Consider the following 22,532-nt stretch of genomic DNA (forward strand, 5'->3'; position numbering starts at 1 on the left):
CTCTCATCACGATCACAACGAGACGACATCTCGCCGTGCGAGGTTGTCGTTCCCGCGGAGATGATACACAACCACGAGTGACCGTATATTACATTCATAATTATAGAATAAATAAGTGTTTAAAATTTTTTTTATGTGACTGAAATCTGTGTATTGTGATAAGTGAGAGACTGGGGATCTATTTTGGACGTTATTAATTTTAAACGGACGACCGATAACGTAAAAATTATCCACGATTGGGTAAGTATACCGATTAGATTACAATGCAAATTATCGTTGCCGTTGCCGTATGTAAAGACTAAGTGGTATATTATAATATCGAGTAGGCTCAGTGCACACAGCGCCTGTCGAATGCTTTGTCGTCTTCGTCTCTTGACCCCTAACGCCGAGTAACTAGCGATATCCCCTATATACTTCAAAATATCGCTATAATTCCGGTTTTGTTGTAATTATTAATTAAATATACCTGTACATGTACCTCAAAAGTGATAAGAACTAATTATTCAGTGTTGAAATTTTAATTTCTCACTAAAAATGTTCGTAACTCACATTGAGTTGTGTTAAAACTATAATTTTGTGTTAAGAAATACCTATGTGTTTGCGGAAATAAGTTTAGAAATTTCGAATAATATACATTTAAATGATAATAATGAATTTTCACCGACGGCCTTTTTTTGCTTTCACTTAATAAATTCTTTCAAATAAAATTAGGAAACCACGAAAATAAAATGTGAACGTATTTTAAATTTATTTTAATGAATATATTACTTAATAATAAATTTGTTATCATAAGTATTTAACAAAACATTCAGTTTACATTAAAATATTACTCTTTTTAGTACATATACTTATTCTATAGAAAAAACAATGCCATTAGTTTTTTTTTAAATTTAAAAAAATATCAAAAATATGCTTCAGCAAATAATTGTGTGTCAAAATTATTTTAATAATTTTAAATTAATTCTAAATTATTCTTATTAGATTCTTTTAACATTACTTTGGTTATTTAAATGTATATTAATTTAATTTTCATTCGCATAACAAAAAAAACGATTACAAAAAGTAATTCCCAATAAAACATTAACGAAATAACAATGAAATCGATAAATGATATTAAATCTCAATTTCATCACGAGATATACCATAATTGTACGTATATCTCAAGTGTGTGTATCTCAGTTATCTTGATTACGTCAAAACCTCTCAAAAATGCAATTATTATGAACACGTGAAGAAGATACGCTGTAAAAGTAATGAAAATTGAAATATGTAAGAAGAAATATAATTTCTCTGATTAACAGCTAACTAAAGTTAATAATGAATACAAATTAAAAAAAAAATATAATATATACATTTGAATGAAAAAAAAACAAGCAAAAGTGCATTATTTAAATGTTTTTTTTTTATTATAAACAAGAAAACTTAAAATCGAAAGGGTAATCTAATATTTTCTTAATCTAATAATAATAATCTAAAATAATAATCTAATATTTTATTTAAATAATTTCTATAGTTTTACAAGAACAAGAACACTATAAATAATGTTACCTATAAGTACCTACTCTATGGAAATAAAAAGTCAAGATGGTAAAACAACTGTCACGGATTTAAGATAAAATAGCTATTACACTTATATTTTAATTAGTTTAATACTATTCTATTCTTTATGTTAATTTTTATAGACACGCCGCTGCATTATTGTTTATCACTTTTTATGAAGATTCATAAATTATTACACTTACACTTGAGATTTGACGTTTATACAATTTTTTTTTTAGCGCATTAACAACATTTTTATTTGCTCCAGATTATTTACATTTTTTATTTATAAATAAAATCAAACAAAAATACATCAAAATTAATTATAGAAAATAAATAAATATCATAATTTATATTCATCATCTATTTTTATAGTACGATAAGGATTATTATAAATGGTTAACAAAAATACACAGATAATAAATTAATCTATCTCATTAATATTTTTCCAGTTATATTAGAAGGTGCTACTTAGAAATTGATTCCACTTAACGATTCCAATAAGATATTTAATGACACGCCCTTTGCGTGAGCACCTCCTCGTGTAACGAACCACAACTTAATATGTTGTATATAAAGTATATACAACATCATTTTGTTTTGAAAAGATATGTTCGACATATAACAATTAAATCTACTCAAAGAACGGCATTGAGTTCCGCTACTCAACACGCAATGTCTTGAAAATTGGTCATAAAGTGAGAAACGGAATATCCTAACACTAAGGTCTCTCTGCTTATGTTGTTAGGCAGGATAAAGCGTGAAGCGTGAAGATGCTCATTTTAAATATCCTTCACTTTCTTCGGAATTTACCTTCTGTCTAATCCGAATGGAAGCAAAAGCATTTAAAATAGTGGAAATCGAACCTATAAACAAAATGTTCAAAGTCAGAGAATTACTACCTGCGTCACAACAGCAAATAGTTAAAAACTTTTTTTCATAATGAAAAATAATAATACAAAAACACCAATACCAATAAATACGAAAAAAATGATATATCTTATTCCTAAGATGCTAAATTATTGACAAATTCATATATGATTACCTATTACAAATAGCTATTGTCAGCCGATCACGTCTTCTTTGATAACAGGTGAAATCCTTGTCTCTTATCAGTGATAATAATGAGTATAATTGATACTCTGTAAACGTATTTATTATTTTGAACTTTATCGTAGGTTACAAACAGTACCTTCTGTAGAAGATAGGGTTGAAAATTCAAATAATTAAAGGATAATTCTAATATGAGGTCATCCTGGCACTGTGGGACAGTCTATTCGCTTAAATCACCACTGGGGAGAATGATTATATATAATTTCTTTTTCCTGCCCTGGTAGACAGGGCGCGGCCTTGAGTTCCGACACTGAACGTTGGGCGGAAAGCGGAGAATGGAATGTTTTACCACTAGCTTCCCTCTGCTTACCTTGCTATTAGGAACAATATGGATAGATATCTTCAATATCTTTTGCTTTTGAACTGCTAACTCGCACAATAATTAATAACCTGAACACGTTTCCCACTACACCACGTGGGTAATTACAATAGTCAACTTTAATAATAATTGTTGCGTTTGCAATTATTTATATAATCTGTTTTTTAAGGAAAATCTATTCTATATTAATCTTAAGCGAATTTGCCCAATTTAATATCTCGTTTTTTATAATATGTACTTCTTCTAAATAATAATAACACTTATTTAATATACAGTAATTAGTAAATTACTATATAATTACTAAATTTTCTGTTCAGTTTATAATCGTAACTAAAACTTACATTCAAAGTAATAATTCGAAACTACTTAAGTAGGTATAATTTACCTACAATGAGAACTTACAATATGGTTTCTTAATTAATAAGTACACTATTCTATAATTATTCTGTATTAATAATATATATTTATTTAACAGCAAGCTGCTGGACTTGGAAATTCAAATTTAACAAGTAGATAGGTTAAAAAGTGAAGGAAGGACTAAAAGACCATTACTCGAAATTCCTATGGGAAGTTCCCTTAGGATTTGAATTTCTCATTGGGAACAGAAAAAACGGAATATTCCGTTTTACATATAAAGAGTCCATCACATGAAGGCGATGACTATGATACAACGCTAGGTTCTACTATTAGTTAAAACTTTCAATTTTATATATATGTAGTTAGTACTTGTTAATTGTATGAGATCATTAATGACCGTATACATATATAACTCTCGGTGTTATCGGCACACTAAGATAGTAATAAATATTGAATTACAATTCTACACGTTTCTAAGTAATATAAGGCTTCAAAGGCACCGACGGGCGGCTTCTTTGTCTTTTGTTTGCGATTTTGCGAAAACTGAGACGGAAAAACTTTCTAAGATACGTTTCAAACGCTTTAAATGTAATAAGGTCTCAAAATGTATATAATTATTGTATTGAAAGAAATTAGGTCGGTTTTTTTATGGATATGATAGGTTGACCATATAGGCGAGCTTTTGTGGATATGTTTTCAATTTTCATTTTAAGGGCGCGGTGAAGAAATGATTCATACTTTCCACTATTGTATTTCTGTGATATTGCAATATATGTTTCGGTTGTTACAATAGATGAGACTTAATAGATAGAGATTTTTTTAAGCGAATACTATAATTTAAATCTTAATTACATATGTACGTAAATAAGCCATAAAATCAAATAGCCATAGTTTTTATTTTCACAAATATTCGTTCCAAACTTGAATATTCGAGATGGATATCTTATCTATCTCGTCATTTCATCGCTTAATATACCTAAAGCTTTTTATAGACAAAATGGCGTCCTGATTTAATTCACATTATCAAATGTTACAGAAGTTGTTTGATATAAATATGTATAGGAAGTCTTTTAATTTTTACGACTATATTTGCGCTTCACTTTCTTTGTACTCAGATAAGAATTTAATCTTGAAATAAAATATTCTATAGAAGTATAGATCTGAATCTAGATTATATTTTAAATATAGGTAGTATTATGTATTATAAATTAAAAGTTTTAGACAAAATGGCGTCCATGAGCACTTATACTTAGTAAGCGCATACCAACCTCAGGTTATTACCACGCATTGTCTCTATAATAGGTCACTCAAAGTGCAGAGCATACTGCTGCATTATCATACAACACTATTGATTTTACTTCGTACCATACTTATAGGTAGAAGACTACGAATTTCATTATACTAATACACTTTTCGTGATATTTTTAGAAATATTAATTATATGTTACTGGTGTGGTACCATATTACTGTATTTAGGTATTAGTTGGGTGTATTAAAATATACAAGAAAGACTTTTGTATGTAAAAGTAGAAGTATATTGAATCGATTGTAGCACATTTGCAGGAAATGAAGCGATAAACAGAAGGATTTGTGACTCACGCGCCTCTTTGTCTAATAAAACTGTACTATGGATCACAATACATAAATATCGGTGAAACGACCACTCTATAACTTTATCACAAAGGATTCACGATTATTGTCAAGTAGAAATAAGTGCGAATGAAATCATTGATATTCTTCAAATTATCTAAGAATAACAATAATTATTGATCCGCGATATTGTATACCTACCAAACATGATAACGGACAATTTCTATACTTTAAGTAATTACCATATATAGATAATATATTTTACATCTGCATACGTCAACATATTAAATACTATTGAAGGCGACTCTTATATACATATTCATACATTTTCTATAAATGAAAATAAACTTGAATTTGAATTAACTTGAATAACAATATGTCTTCATCCAGGCGACGCCGAGGTCGCGCGTCACGGGCCATGCAGGGGGCAGCCGGCGCTCCAGCGCCCCCCGCGGCTGAACCACCGTCGTCGCAACGTAAGTATTAGCAAACACATATTTCTACAATTACATATTTCTACTTGCTAATACAATAAACAAGAAAAACATTTATAAAATGAGACAAGTTTTCACTGTGTAAACTGAATAGACCGATAATATTTTTATAATCCATCCATAAATCCAACACAGTTTTAAGATATTAAGATCTATCTCCTATCATTAAACAAATAAGACTCATATATCAGATACGTCTCCTGTCACCGTTAAGTCAATAGATCGTACAATTAGCAGCAGGAAGTAACATCAGATAACTTGAGCATTATAATAACTTGGTAAGATGACTCGTGCCATTAATGCCTCGGAAATTTGATGACTGATCATAATTTGTAAATGCTTTGCGCGTGCGCACCACTCGACACTAGTCATTTGCAGCTACCTTCATTGAGACACACTGGGACATTAGGATATACTGCTATGTTTTTTTTTATATTTCAGAGATTATTATGAATGACATTTAAAAATTTGGAAATTTAATTTTAATCAAGGAAAGGATTTAATACATTTAAAAATATATGCACATAATTTAGAATAATAATTTATATTGACTATTAGTTAATTGGCAACAAAGATAAAATAATCATCGTTGCGTTGCGATATAATATAAATTAAGAATAAATCAGTGAGTCCCTATCATTATTTCAAAATAGTTAAAACATCGAAGTCACCTGTCGATAAGTAATTTATTATACAATAACCAATCGACACTTGGACGTGTAAAATAGAAAAATACATTTTTTACGGCAAACATAATTGATGTGTCATGTTTATTAGTGTTTTATCTTTAAAAATTCTCTTTAAAATAAGTGAATGATAAAATGTACAGATAAAATCGTAACCAACTTTATTGGTGATTAAATCTTAGACATTTAACAAAATTAAGATTATTGGAATAATTTGCCTGCAACTGATAAGAAATATTTAAAACTACAGTAATAATGTGCGACTTCAAAAAAAATGTTTTAGGTACTTAATAAATTTGAATTCTTCGAACACAAACATTATTCGATTTATTTTGTAATGTGAAAGACTTATTACAATCATATTAAGACAATTGTCGGAATTTAGTTTACTCAGCCGAGACTCTATCTCTCAGGAGCGAGCAACATCCTTTTGTGTTCAGTACACTTGTGTCTACAATATCTTGAATGAGTTAAGAAATTATTAATATTCAGCTAGGAGATGTATCATATTTTGGTTTATGGATTATTTTATCCTAGCTTAATATAATAGAGGTAAAGTGAAGCTAAAAATATGTAAATATGTATGCTTTGTTATCGTGTGTATGAGTTTTTGAAAAACACACAACATTAATACATTTTATCAGTTTACGACAGATGAAATATTTAATTGATTAGAGGAAAATTTTATTTTGGTTTGTTGAAATCAGTGAATTGTTATATATTGAAAGGCATTTAAAGGTGCATTTTGAATGACAAATGTAATCCTAAGAAACGTATCATTAAGTAACGGTATCAGATAAAGCGTTCCGGCCACATTTGGATCGGCAAATTTGGACAATTGGTGATAAGCGACGAGATGAGTAAAGGCTATTCACTCGTGTAAATGACGAAACATCCGCTGTGGAAAGTTCTGGAACATCCTTGTTCGGAATCTTTTAGATTTTTTCTTTCAATCAAATATTCATATGTTTTATACGTAAAATAAAGTGTATCGAGGCCTAGAAACCTCAAAAAGCATATAGTAAATTTTCATAAATAAAGCAAATAAATAAAATATAATTATATATTTGAATTCGAAATTTCAATCTTTGGTTGGAATAAATTAAAGTTAGTCCATTTGACCCAAGAAAGGTAAACAACCTCCCTAACACGTGTACCTTCACTTAATGTACGGGATACGTGTAGAGTTTGTTAATGTGTTACAAATTTCTACTTATCTCTACTGGATTTTTTTCTTGTGATCCATTAGTTAGCCCTTTGTGTAAAATATTAAAAGTTTAATCAGCATTCATAACATTTTTGAAATTGAATGATTATTATCTGAATTTATGGAGTATTTTACCAATTCAACCTAATATACTAACGAACATTTAAGAAAAATATTTAATGATCTAAATTAAAATAAAACGTTAATCAAATTGCTAAAAATAAACAATATTTCGTAACACACAATTGTACGTAACAAAACATTGTTACCCTACAGTTGCTTTACGCAAGCACGTAATATTCCTATTAACGCCATCTCTCGAGTTGATCGGGAATTAAAATTCAGGCCTACGATAATTAAATCGATTTTCCGTTAAGAGAAAGTAATCGATTGGAGAAGATTTAGTGAATACAGATTAAATGTGTGCTGTTGCTTTTACATAGCATATGCTAAATGTAGTCAACAGTTTATTAAAATTTTGAGTTTTCTTTGAATATACTTATATCTTAAATTCGCTTTTTTGGCTAACTTTATTTCAATGTCCTAATTTATTAAATATATTATAAGTGATATCGAACGTATTTTAAAGGCGCCATTAGTAGTTTCATTTCAAATTTGGTGTCGCTATAGATAGGATGTTGGACAGTGGAGGAGAGGTAATACATATTTCAAACAGAAAAAAACACAAGAACAAGGCACTGCTCTGAGCTCCTCATCCTGAAATGGGCACGTTCGATTCATGGAACTAAATTTCTTCTCATAAGATCATATTTATGAGCAAATGTCGCAGTACGAAAAATATAGCTAGAAAGAAAGTAATGCAAAACTCAATAATTACGCAACAGTAATTTACAAAAAAAAAACAATCGATTGGTACATTTTAATTACTGATTAATTAATTATATTTATTGGTAATTTGTAAACAACATGGTGCTATTTAAAAACCCGTTACATGTTATTTTCCACTGCATAAATATTCGTATTAAAAAACTGAATTTATTAAAAAGTACAGTATGGAATAAGACACGTGCATGCACAGGTCGAAAGTCAATTGAAAATTATAATACGAAAAAAGTAAAGGAAGATTCACCAAATATATAGTTTGATATTATAAAATAAAAAATAAGATTTTATAGTATCTATATGTATTATATTAATATTAATTTAAGATTTTGTAGCAGGGCTTGTACATACACCTCTTGGATGCCTTCCAAGCGATCTAGCCAATAAAGGCCTAGGTTTAATAAACATACGTATAGACGTACCTATATATACGTATTTTACAATCTTTATACACTTTTATAAGAGGGCCTCAATATGATAATATTATAACCAGAAGCAAAACAACCGTTAAATTGTCGCGGAAGTCCCTGACTCGCATTTGTTATTTGAAACTGTTACCTTTGTTAAAAGATGAAAGATTTTAAAAATCAACGTAAAATAATCCTATTGTTATTACCAGTTAACGGATTAAATATAAATTATAATAATTTACAATTATTTTCAATATAAAAATATAAAGTTACCTAACTAAGTAAGCAAATAAAAACCAATTTCCACACAAACAGCTATCAGCTCTAATAGAAAAAATAATCCTAAGTAAAAACACATAAGTAAACAAATGGTTTGTTTAAAAAACTGAAACCTTCAATAGAGTTATGGCAACACCGTAAATGAGGACTTAAGAGATACACGGTGTAATTCAGGTACCGTTGAGCTCGTTGTAGTGTGGCAGAAAGCGGTATCGACGACGTCCCGACCATATCAATCAAATTATAATATGCGACAACCGTTACGGTAACTGGGTAGCTAGTTTTACGTTTGACGAAAGTGACCAACTTGGACCTATGAAATTGGTTGAAAAATTTTAACTTTATTTCATTTACTTTAATACTTTCATTCAATTAAATATTTTGGGCACAAAAACATCGCTCAAATATGGCAAAAAACTCGTATTCTATCAAAAAATTACCTTGAAACACAAACGTCCATAGTTAACTCTTCGAAATTAATTATTCTTCTTTCGAAATTAAGGTAATATAACTAAAAAAAGTAAAATAATATATATTTTTTATTATACTATTGCTCACATTCATCTATAATGGCCGCCTATAGATCATAAAGCACCTTAGTCCCAGTTAATCCAAAAAAAAAAACAATTAATTAATAACTTTAGCAAAGATAAAAAAGATATATTTATATTGAAAAATATATATATTACAGTAATAAGGTCCAAAGTACCCAAGCAGCGCAGGATATAGTTGGACAGTGGACAATTTAAATTCCGTATAAGCGGGAAAGAGGAAGTCACGCGTGCATCTATGCGACACCTTTTCTCCGTATATAAACTTGGTGAACCTAACAGAATTCGATGGGCATTTGTATTCATGGCTACGGGTGAAATTGATAATAAAATTTATAATGATAGTATTTTGTGAATTTTGAATGTGTAGGACTTACCTGTTTGAAATTGGGGTTTATAATTTTACTTAAGTGGGTATAGTAGCACGGTTCGATGTCCGCTACTCCATTTTCCGACGAATTCTGGAGACATTGCGTATTGAATGGTGGAAATCAAAGCCTCAAATCTTTATCTATCTCAAATATTTCGTATCCTCGAGTGGGAATCGAACCCATAGCCTGTCGCATTTACAGTCACACTCCGTGTCCCTGCGCCACGACCGGCCTCACTTGTCTACTTTTTTATTAAATACATTTTTTTCTTAAAGCATAATATTTTCATCTCTTTTTTACATATTCGCGCGTAAGCCAGTTTATTGTTAAATTCTCAAAAACGATTTGCTTATATCAGAGTATAATCTAAAGAGTTACTTTGAATGCGTTTCCGAATTTATATTTCAAGATAATTCACGGAACACTGACGAATTTCGACATTTTGTCAAACTCGCAATTTCCCTGTGCAGTACAATTATATACCTACCTATATATAGGTACTTGTATATCTACAACAATTACTTAGTTTGCGTAAACGTTTCCTTCCATCACACCGTACCGCGATGACTTTTTACTCCGCACTTATAACCTTAATAAATATTTAATTATTTATTTTTTAAAAAAATCCATTCGTATTAAAATGTTAAATATTTATAAAACTAGTATTTGCAACAATTAAAAGACACGTGAATTATCTATATTGTATGCAGATTTTTGTTATATTTTTTTTATTATTATCATAGCGATGGCTATTTAAATCGCATTAGAATAAATGTCTACAAATATACGTCTATATTAATAGAATGAAGGTGAAGAGTTCGTTTGTTTGAACGCGATAACCTCAGGAACTATTTGCTCGAATTGATTATCGAAATATTTTTATTTTGCATATTTTGATTTCTCTTATAATCTTCATGCTGACTACTGGTAAATATCATGCAAAAGTAAACTGTAGACTAACTAACTAACTTTATAATTTTCACCTTTAGATCGATAAAAAATTGTTTTTTTTTCGCAGCGAAATTCAAACCCGCGCCACATAAAATCCGTCCTATTTTTCTTTAAATATTAAAATATACTGTCAAAATAATCATCAGAAAAATAGTGTTTTTATTGGCAACCAATAATGCAATTACAACACTATGTAAGACACCGTACAAACATCTAACGCATCGGATTACTTCACGAGATTGCGTGATATGATAACTTCTTGGAACACAAAACGGACGGCACATTGATCAATTAATCGATTAGTGAATATCGATACTTGGTTAACTATTAACTAATGTTTTAATTATTTAACTCTAGTTTAAAAAAATAACTACTCTATTTTCTTTATGCCAGGGTAGGCAGAGTTAAAATTCCTCCTCCTCTTTACCTGAATTTTAAAAAGTGTGTGTTAAATGCTTTACCTTGCCTGATCGGAGAAAATAATTTATATCGTCAAGCAGTGATCGAATTCACACCCATCTTATATACAATCAAACACTGTACTATTGCAATGGCCTTTGTACTTTCTAAGCTAAAACCTATATTAAGTATTATATAACTATAAAGATAATTCAGCTAAAAATCTTGTTAAAAATAACTAACTTATACATTTCAATGATATGTAAATAACTAAAAATATATTTCGGTTTTTAAAACTACCTACATGTTTTTTAACAGCTGTGCTCAGACGTCGATACAAAAATTCTCGAAAATTGAGCGAAAAATGAAAAATTAATGTCTAAACCCACTATGAACACTACCTACCCTGATATGCAGGAAAACGCGTGAAAGTACTAAAAATATTCAACCAAAAATGTTAAAATAACAACGATTCTTAATAATATTCTCTTTAATTTCGTAATCTAATAATATCGCTATCAATGAAGTGTAAAACGTGTATTAGGTACAGCAGTAATTCGATCGTTCCGCGAAACCGGATGTTTTTATCTAGACCCCTGAAAATGGATACGTATTTTTGCGACATTTGTGTTTCTATACGGATTCGTAATAATTAAATAAATATAAGTAACTGAGGTGTGACACGTAAACGTAAATCGAAACGAGTGGAAAAATACTGTTGAAGATTATTTTTACATATTTTATTTGCAACTTAAAATTGTATATTTTTTTGCTATTTTTGTTTAGTTGATTGAAATGTATGAGCGCGTGGTTATGGGTTCGATTCTCAGGTTTATTTGAACACCTGGCTTTACCACCCAAAGAACACACAAAGAATGTTACTGAATTCGGCGTAAAGTAGAAAATAGAATGATTCTGACATTTAGAATTCACACAAATCGAATTGATGATAAATGATAATGCCATTCACATTTTTCTACATTTTACGGAATAAACAACGTAATGTTATGGCACTCCGTTTTCTTTAAATATCTATTAAGCCATTATAGTAATATATAGATTTAAAATCATTATATATTTTCTACATATAAGGTTTATATTAGAAAGCTTACTATAGTATATAAACAATAAGCGTTGACGCCTGTGTGAATCATTCGCGGGATTTACAAAACATCACATTGGGTATTTGGTAGTTTCTCATTACGGCAACTATGAATGACTATAAGATGATGTTTAAGAACATTTTTGCTCTTACCTACATACAAAAAAATATTGGACTTTTTTTTCAAGCTTTAAGCTGTATCCTGCACATAGCAAGGTAGGCAGAGGAAACCTGGGAACCTAGTGTTAATTTTATCCTTTCTCATTAACCCCCACTTGTCGCGAAATTCTGGAGACGGCAAGGGCTTCGTTACTAGAGCGAAGGAGAGACCGACAAAAATATTCTTTTTTAAATAAAAAAATCTGTCTTTCTGCGTACTTAATTTAATATCGATGCACAAACATCCACAAACTGCATTATTACTTATTTTTACATTAATATAAATGTACTATAAAATATATAAAACAATAACAATAAGTATATAAGGAAACATACCTAAAATAAACGTAATATCATGAACACATCATCTGAATGAGAAGCCTTATCAGTATAGATTATAATTGTTTTTCCCCTACAATATACTTATACCAACGACTTAGATAGAAATAACGTTAGGTAAAAGATATCGAATAATAATATTTTATTATCAAATTACAGTTGTAAAAAAATTTAAATTTGTTTTCAGCTTTACGCTGTATCCCGCTTACAGAAGCAAGCAAGTGTTCACACTCAGTTCCCCACTTTCCGCTAATTTGTTGACGGATTGCGTGTTGAGTGGTGAAACTTAACGCCGCGTTTTGTTTTTGTACCACAGCGAAGAATTAAAAATATTAATATTAACTCATTCCCCCGAGTGTAAATCGAACCCACACCTTGACCTAACGAAAGAAATATTTCAGTTCATTTGTTCCTGAGATAAGCGCGATCGGTTGAGACTGCTGAAACAAACAATCTAAATATCTTTAAGCTGGTTTCATCTTTTAAACAACGGAATCGTCAACCTGCTACGTCCAACCCGTTGGCCGTTTCCCACAACGTCACGACTGCAAACGCAATGTATGATTAGACGCCCTATATTTTGTACTATGACAGAAATGACGCGAGGAAACGCCTACTTCTGCAATGACGAAAAGCGGTTTTGCCGTTCGCCTGTACACACGTCACTAGCTATATGTAGGTTGTGGTCGATTACAATGTCTTTTACGTGTAAATTAGCTTAGAAATTTGTATGACAGATCAATTAATTGAGAAAATTAGTTATTTCACACTAAAAAACTATTTTTTTACCAAAAACCCATGAAAATATTAACGTAAAAAGACTCGGATCTTCGCCGCTTGGCCAATATTTAAGACGCGCGGGTTCGATTTCTGGTAATGTTATTTTTATATGTATGGGTATTGTATTTTACAAGACACTACATTTTTTCATAATCCATTTTCCCCATATACCTATATTAGTTTAAACGAAAAAAATATATCATCAAATACTTATTCAGTAGTTCTTAGCACTAAGACAAAGCTAAGATACCTAGAACGAGAAGGTATAAAAGTCAATAGCACTATAGCTGTAGCTGTAGGTTGACTGTAGGTAGACTGTAGGTACAATACAATGCGCATAGATGTCGGTATTGATTTTCCGCTAGCCAACCAGCGGCCGACGAAAACACCTCACTAACGCGATCAAGTGAGACATCGCTGAAAGTATTCGGACTTTTGTTGTATATACCTCTAACTAGCGAGAGCCACCCAAACGCGGCTTCGCCCGCTTAAACTTATTGTTATATTTTAGCCAAATTATACATAAGTTAATTGACATTAAATTAAATTTAAATCGGTTAGGATTACACGTGGCTTAAGCCACTCATCTCGTCTTAATGTTTAACTAAAACAAATACTAAAAGACATTTTTTGAGGATAAAACAACAACATTGTAAATCAATAACGTGTTTATCGATTATTGCGAATCCTAATCTGTCACGTGAGTAATCACAAATTGAAGATCACTGACGCAATGTTTACGAAGTTTGTGAAATGTAAGCTTAAAATCAATGTATTAGGTATTAATATAATATTTATTTCAATGAGTGCCTAATGATATGAAAAACGAATGAAATAATCGAAAGATTTAAGCCCAAAATTATAAGAACTCGCCTATTTTTTATATTATCAAGCTCTACCCTAGATCTACCTCTGACGTAGTTATAATGAACCTTTATGGTCGAAATTTTTGTTTTTACCATAAAATTAAATAGAAAATGATGCTTACCTAATATATAATATACAGAATTTGATAAGCAATGAAATTAATTATATCATTTACAAATATTATATCATTTAAAAATAAACGATTGAATATTTAGGTAAAGTCATTGTTCAAGAGGCCATTCTTAAGGGATTGTTATCGGCGTCCTTTTTGAGTTTTGAGACGTGCTTGACGTTTGCTATGTTTAAGACAATAGACGCTGATTCATACGAGCTGCGGTTAAGGCGACCGCGCCACGGCATATTCATCTCTAAATACTCAACTTCGAAATACTGCTGACACTGATTTTTACGCAATTAATTACGTTAAAGTCGCTTGCATATCATTTTCCATTTTCTAATCTATTAGCTGATTGTAAAACTGATTCACAATAACACATCCCATTATATAATTGTATTAAAACTACATTCGTACAAGTGAATCTGACTCACCTATTGTCGAGTTTTCTTGGAATAGTAAAATGAAAGTCGTTATTCAAACATGACCCATGGATCGTAACGCATTCCTTTATTGTTGCAGAAATCAAAACAGAAGTCATCAGTGAGGCTAAAGTTGAAACAGATAATCAGGAAGAGGAAATGAAGATTGAGCAGCACGATACTCGTGCTACGCGCACTACTAGCATAGATAGCGATAATCGTTCTGATAAAAGTGAAGAGGAGGAGTGTAGGAGGTCCCGGAAAAGAGCAGCTTCTTCATCACCTTCACCTTTACCTCTAGATAAAAGAACTGCACGTTTTGAATGTCCAAAGTGTTTCCAAAGATTTGATTCAATTAACGCTTTCGATCTCCATCGATTTACAGCCCATGGTGATGACAACAGAACTGGATTTGACGATTATGTAGATTATTCCAGCAAAAAATTCCCAGAAATGCTGCGTAATCGCCATATATCTGTAATGGAAAGATGTGAGCACTGTTCTAGAGATTTCCCCTCAGGCCAAATCCTAGATATTCATAGAAAAACATGTTCAGCAACCACTAGAATATCGAGCCCGGACCGGGAAAGACGAGAAGACTTTTTTGCTAAGCTTGATCTTAGAAATAGGTCGTTTGGCATACCTGGAACTCTGACACCACCAATGGATCGATTTACGCCGAAGTTCGACGATGGGCTCACCAATGGCATTAGACATATTGATGCGGCAAGAGACTTAGCCGATATACAATCAATTCTTAATGTTACGTCAGCTGGAAGTCTCTTGGAAAGATTAACGGGAACAAGAGTTGCGCTAGAAAATACTGTACTAACTCCTCCTGATACCATAGTTAAAGAGCGTGAACAAGAAGAAACACAGGATAACTTTGCAGCTGAATTTAGGCGAATGAAGCTTCGCGGGGAATTTCCATGTAGACTGTGTCCTGCTAAGTTCCCCAACTTGAGGGCTTTGAAAGGTCACAATAGAGTCCATCTGAGTGGAACAGGACCAGGCCCTTATCAATGCAACATGTGCCCTCATGCATCATTAGATAAAGCCGCCCTTGTACGTCATATGCGTACACATAATGGTGACAGGCCATATGAATGTGCTGTTTGTAACTACGCTTTCACCACCAAAGCAAATTGCGAGCGACATTTACGTAATAGACACGCTAAAGTTACAAGAGAAGATGTAAAACGTTCAATTATTTACCACCCGTCTGAGGATCCTAATAATGATGAAGTCAACTCAAAACTTGCTCGCGATGAAGTCAAAAGATCGCTTGCATTCAATACGCCAGAAGTTGAGAGACGCACTGAGCCTACAGGTCGCATTACACCATTAACTCACTATAATCCTAGTTTCGTAGGCGATAGGCATCCAGTAACCTCCCTCACAAAGGCACTACCAGATACGCCTACATTAACACCTAGAGAAACAGAGCAACCAATGCCTAGAATAAAAGTTAAGGGTATCGGACAACTTACACAGATACCAGAATTTAGAACGCCAGAAATATCATTCAAAACTGATATTCAATCAGATCCATATAATGAAGAAGTTCCCGTAGATCTTAGTACAAGTGACAACAATAGTTGCGACGTTCTTGATCTAAGCAAGAAAAAACGCGATCCCGATAATGAGGACACAAAAATTTCATCACGTTCGTCATTTGATACTTCTGCGTCAATTACTGCTACAGCTGCTTTTGAAAAAACTAGATTGCTTCTCACTCAACAAAGACTTTTTGAAAATTCATTGCCTAAAATAGATCCCACGTACTACGCAACTCAATTATCTCAGCTGTATGCTAGTGCAGTTCCAGGTCTACCTGGTTTGCCGCTTCCACCCTCTTTTCCTATTAATCCTTATTTTTTACAAACCTCTTTTTTTCCCCACCCTACTGATTCACAAGAAATTGCGGAAATAAAACAACGTATACAAAAGGAGATAATACGTGGCCTGAGTATGTCTGGTGGAAGATTAGTTGAACAACCTGAAACTCAAACCAAACAAGAACCTGAGGAAGAGGAACAAAAACCCATACCATTTCCTACTACACCTACACCACCTCCACATTCCGAATCGCCTCGACCTATAACCAACAATCTTATTTCTCCAAACGATTCTGTAAAAATGGTAATTAAAAATGGCATTTTAATGCCAAAGCAAAAGCAAAGGCGTTATCGAACCGAAAGACCCTTTTCGTGCTCCCAATGTTCAGCTCGATTTACATTAAGATCCAACATGGAACGCCACGTCAAGCAACAACATCCCCAGCACTGGAGTGTCAGACGCCCCGCTCCGAGAGCACCGCCACCATACCCTACACCTGACACTCTAGCTGATAGGGTCAAATATGCACTACTTGCTCGTCATTTAGAAAGACCTTTGCAAGCTGATCGTTCTCCTGTAAGAAGAGATTCAGATGAAGTAGCTGACAACGAAGAAGATGAAGATGATACTTTGGTTATTGATGAAGAACCAGAGGATCTTAAACCTGCAGATGAACGTACAGCTGCCCATCGAGCCGCAGCGGAAATTTTAATGGCCACAAGACAACAAGAACTTAATAAAGATTTTGATCTTAAAATAGCAGGCAACCTTATCAACAAGCCGATACCAATTACTAAAGACAAAACGGAGACGGGAACAGATCCAATTCCAAATCAAGATAATATTCCTGTAGTGCCAACCCGCAGTGATGAAGAAGAAGATGAAGAAGGCTTAGTAGCGTCTACTAGTGAAGGAAATAACTCTGGAAGCGATGAAAATAAGTAAGTTGATGAGTTTAATATACACTTTTATTAAATACCGTATTCAATACAAAAATAATTGTTAAAATCGAGAGTAAAAAGTTATTCGTAATTAAACATTCACAACACAATCAACTGTTCACTAGAATTCCTCCGGATTTCTTTGTCGGTTCAAAGTTTTCTTAATAGAGCAATACGTATTTATCTTACAAACATTGTAGTAATATTTTTGTTTTGTTCGTTAGGTCTGAATCGGAAACAGGAACACAACCACCCAAGAAGAAATCTGCTTACAGTTTAGCACCAAACCGCGTATCTTGTCCCTACTGCCATCGTAAATTTCCTTGGTCTTCGTCCCTTCGACGACACGTGCTCACACATACTGGACAAAAGCCCTTCAAGTGCCCTCACTGTCCTCTCCTCTTTACCACAAAATCTAACTGCGATCGCCATTTGTTGAGAAAACACGGTGGATCCGCAAAAGCAATACTTGCCGAGCCTATCCAAGATACTATTACTTCTCAAACGAATGACAGCAGAAGTGTACCAGAGAGGCCGTTTAAATGCGCTTCGTGTCCAACCAGTACGTTTTCGTCATTAGAAACCTTAAAGAAGCATATGACATCGCGACATGGGAACGGAGAATCTCAACCAAGTTCTCCAAACCCTGAAGAAGATGGAGACGGCAGTTTAGTCTTTAAATGTCATCTCTGTGAGGCCTCGTTTGGTGAACGGAGTGGGGCGTTGGGACATTTGGCTTCTGTTCACTCTTCGGAGTATGAACAGCTTGTAAGCAAAGGCGCTTTGGATGCAGCCAGTGATCGCAGCGAAAGTGCTGATGATGACGATAGAGGAAAATTCCCTGATCATGCCAATAGAAAGGTGAGTTAACTTAAACTAATTTTCGAAATTATTTATACGGATAAATAAATAACTAGCACTTTTTTATACATACAAATATGTTTGGAACGACGATGTAGACTTAATTTCCGTTATGAAATACTTTTTAATTACTGTTTAATATATTTTTCTTCAAGTAAGTGTAAAATATTGCGGTCAAATTTAAAGTTAAAAAAAATATGTAACAAATAATATTGCTTTCAGGTTGTATGTGCATTTTGCATTCGTCGTTTTTGGTCTGCAGAGGACTTGCGTCGTCACATGAGGACTCACTCTGGTGAACGTCCGTTCGCCTGTGACCTTTGTAGACGGAGATTCACTTTGAAACACAGTATGCTACGGCACAGAAAGAAGCACAGAGAAGATACTGATGATGAAGAATCTTCTCCGAGAGATGATGGCACTAATGGGTGAGTTTTGAATTTTGATAAACCAAATATTTTAAATGCTAACATAAATGATCCAATTCCATTCAGTAATATTTGCCCGAAAATTGAACAAACATCCTACCTCATTACTAAGAAATTCGTTTTTATTATAGATATCGTTACCAAGAAGACGACGGTTCCGGCAATGAGATCCCAAGCAACGTAAACAACAATAACTCTCCACCCTCCGCGCCCTACGACAAGAAACTCAAATTGGAGATGACGTCACGTAAATATTCCACCGAAACGGAAAACGATACGGAAAACGGCAGCGACTTGATCGGAAAGCTCTTAGGTATACCTGATAAGACTATTATCAACAAACTATTATCATCTCCCGACGAGGCAGCCAAGTTTTTGGGAGTCAATAAATGAGAATACGCAATAGTCCTCGTGACTCCCGCCAGACTGATTTTGGCCCCGCGAGGACTAAAAATACCTGTTATCAATAAAAAAAATGATACAACGCCATCTAACAACGAATAGTACTTAATTATTGCTATTTTAAAGTTGTAAATTTTAATGATATTTAAACACTTTAGTGGGCAACGATTTGTTTTTATATTATATTTCTATACATTGCACATGTCTAATATATTATTGGTATAATATAATTATTAGGACGTTTTGCTTCAGCGCCATCTATCGGCGAATAGTTTTAGTGTTTTCGCATAAAAGTTATGCACTTTTTTTGTATATAGCGCAGATGCCTTAAAATAGAGTGAACCGTCCTATTCTGCCTTATTGTATATTAATTATTATTATTATTTTGTGGGTACGATCAACGAAGTTCTTTATAGTGCCAGTTTATAAGTACATTGGTGTTTGTTATTAGGAAAGTTACAGTTGAACCTCTTTTTTGGTCAAACTTGTTTATGACCCATTTTTATTTTATTTAATAATTTTATTATAAACTGTGTAAAAAAAAAATATTACGATATTGATAGCAAATATCGTTATTATTTTTTTCTATTTCTTTCTTTTTCTCTAAAACGTTTATTATCCTTTGATTTTCGTCAATGAGAACTAGTTTAAAATCATTAAGAAGTTTCAAGTGTAACTCAACCACGTTTGCATTTTCATCTAGTCGCCTCCACATTTACACTCCCATTTCGTTAGTTGTTGTGAATCAGCCAAATAGTGTTTGCAAATCCAAAATTTTCTAGTCAATTTATCTTAAATCTTTCTATGTAACCAAATGTCAGTTTCACCATTTATTAAGAGTAAGATGTAGTTATATAAACCCATAATAGATGAACCAATGAATAGATATAATCTTTATGCTATGGTATAATGTGTACTTAGGGTGTTTTATGTAATAGCTATCTTTTTTCCTATCTTATCCTTTAGTAGAATCGCTAATACGATTTTTATAATCTTTCAATATCTGTATATATTTGTAGTTATTTTTAAGTATTCTAGAATTGTGTAGAATATATTTTGTTTGCTCAAATCCATGGCATTTCTTGACAAAGACTTAGTTTGCTTGTAAGAATCTAGGATCTCTTTATAGCTATATAACCAAAGGCTTTTGGTGGACTTTTGTTTACCTGAACTAAGTAATTTTTGATATTTTTTTATAAAATTTTGTTTTAATTATTCAGATGTATAATTTTATTTGAATTTTAAGTAATTTTGGTGCATTAGTGAGTTATAAACTCAGTAGTATTTAGTTAGGTTAACAAATCAGTCTCCATGAAGGATTGACGATCATACGCTAGAATATACCTAAGTTGGAATTCGCTTTGTATTATAGAAGATGCTAAAGTATATACCAAATACAAATTATATTGATGTATATTTTAACTATAGCTATAATTTATTTGATTATAATAATAATATAATTTTATTATACATTTAACTTTATAAGCAATATTATTATTTATAAAGTGTTTATAAAATATTTAGAGCACCAATTAAATTTTATTATTAATATATAAAATTGCACTCTAGTATGTAATCGCTATACAAAATTATTAAGAATATATTTTTAAATTCCTGCTTCATGTCAATTATAGATAGACAGGGTGGAAATATCAAAAAATTGTAATTATATAAAATTTCCATTTCTGTATTAGTAATAATTTGCTGTTTTAATACTAAGCGTATTAAGTTTTCTTTTAGATATTAATTATCGTAATTATATAGTTAATAAATTTAGATATAAGTATATAAATAAGATGTGGCAACACCGCTTGGCCTTTCAAAGTAGTTTGTGTGTTTAATATATTATACTGTTATTTAAGAAAAGTAATGTTAAAATGAATATTATATACATAATATGCATGATTCTATGGTAATTATTACTATACTGTAAGCCGTATTTACTATTCACTTTTGCCTCTCTTACTTTATTTGCAATATGAGTGTCGTTTTAAAAACGTTTTGTGAAATACATTATGGTGGAATTAATAAAGGAGTACTGCTTTTAATATATGTTGTTTTATTTGTCTAATTAAGAAATTATAAGCCAATGGGCGCATTTGGGTCGTGCCTGAGCGCGATGGTTGCGGGTCCAAATAACAAGTAGGAGAACTTGTTAATAATTCCAGTAATAAAAAAAAAAACTAGACTTAAGCTATATGACGTTGGGAGGGGGGGGGGGGAATAATGAAAAGTAAGAAAAATACTTAAAATCAAATTACGCAATAGTAAGTATGTGTACATACAATTATAACTATTGTGATAAAAATATGTTGTAATACAAAAAAATATGTTTAGTAATATTAAGGACTAATCTAATAATCGATAATTGCTTTGACCAATACCAGAGACGCTAATGATGATCCGTTCTTACAATAAAAACAAAAATGCAAATTAATCTTAGGCAATCTTGTACTTACTACTAAGAAAGAACATTAAAATCTGTAACTTTTTTTTTTATTTAAAATATTTTATCTTTTTTTTTAAATATCACGCATATGTCAACCCAAAACACCCAAAAAATTAAGAATTGGTTTTCTTCTTGTTTCAAAAGTAAAACGTAATAAATTCATAATTAATTACAACATTTGCTGTCTTCTTATTTACTCATTAATCATTATACCAATTTTACTTATACCTAGTCATTAAAAATTTTTAAATTTTAAATTACTCACTTTTTAACAAGATGGCGGTGACCCATTTAATATTTATTGTCTTATAAGTTGTAATGTAAGCTGCATGCACCAGATGTCACTGTTTAAGATATATAAGCTTATTTAAAAATTATATTATCTTAATATTATTTATATAGTCATTGTAATTACTAAATTATTATAAATATATTTTTATTGGCCCGATACATGTATTTTATTCTTCTTAGTTGTTATATTTTCATATAATATTACATTACAAAGAAATTGTTATCTTGAACGCATCTGTATGACACTTTTACCGAATGAGAACTTATGTGCTTAGGGATACCATTTCATTAAATGACCTCAATTTGAAGTAATAAAATAATAATAAGTAATTTTAAGATTTTTTTAAAAAAATAAGTGAAATTATACTTTAAATAAGAAATACATAAGAATTTCATATAAACAATAAAACATTAATTAATGTTGAAGC

General features: G+C 31.6%; 1 protein-coding gene across 1 annotated transcript; it reads left to right on the forward strand.

The window, feature by feature from the left end:
• Positions 1 to 5: 5 nt before the first annotated feature.
• Positions 6 to 21,412, forward strand: peb (zinc finger protein pebbled). Its single transcript, XM_085194226.1, has 6 exons — positions 6 to 240; positions 5,309 to 5,394; positions 14,994 to 17,673; positions 17,898 to 18,534; positions 18,757 to 18,962; positions 19,094 to 21,412. The coding sequence occupies exons 2-6, from the start codon at positions 5,337 to 5,339 to the stop codon at positions 19,353 to 19,355; spliced, it is 3,843 nt and encodes a 1,280-aa protein (XP_085050352.1). The 5' UTR covers positions 6 to 240; positions 5,309 to 5,336; the 3' UTR covers positions 19,356 to 21,412.
• The last annotated feature ends 1,120 nt before the right edge of the window (positions 21,413 to 22,532 follow it).

Source organism: Heliconius melpomene, chromosome 12, assembly GCF_056956725.1.
Source record: "Heliconius melpomene rosina isolate 202511_hmr_F chromosome 12, ASM5695672v1, whole genome shotgun sequence".
Classification (NCBI taxonomy): domain Eukaryota; kingdom Metazoa; phylum Arthropoda; class Insecta; order Lepidoptera; family Nymphalidae; genus Heliconius; species Heliconius melpomene.

Bases quoted from the DNA above. Each gene is read 5' to 3' on its own strand.
- peb (XM_085194226.1), top strand. From the start codon at position 5,337: ATGCAGGGGGCAGCCGGCGCTCCAGCGCCCCCCGCGGCTGAACCACCG. The intron at 18,535-18,756 runs GTGAGTTAACTT...TATTGCTTTCAG, and splicing joins CTGATCATGCCAATAGAAAG to GTTGTATGTGCATTTTGCAT. The intron at 18,963-19,093 runs GTGAGTTTTGAA...TTTTTATTATAG, and splicing joins AGAGATGATGGCACTAATGG to ATATCGTTACCAAGAAGACG.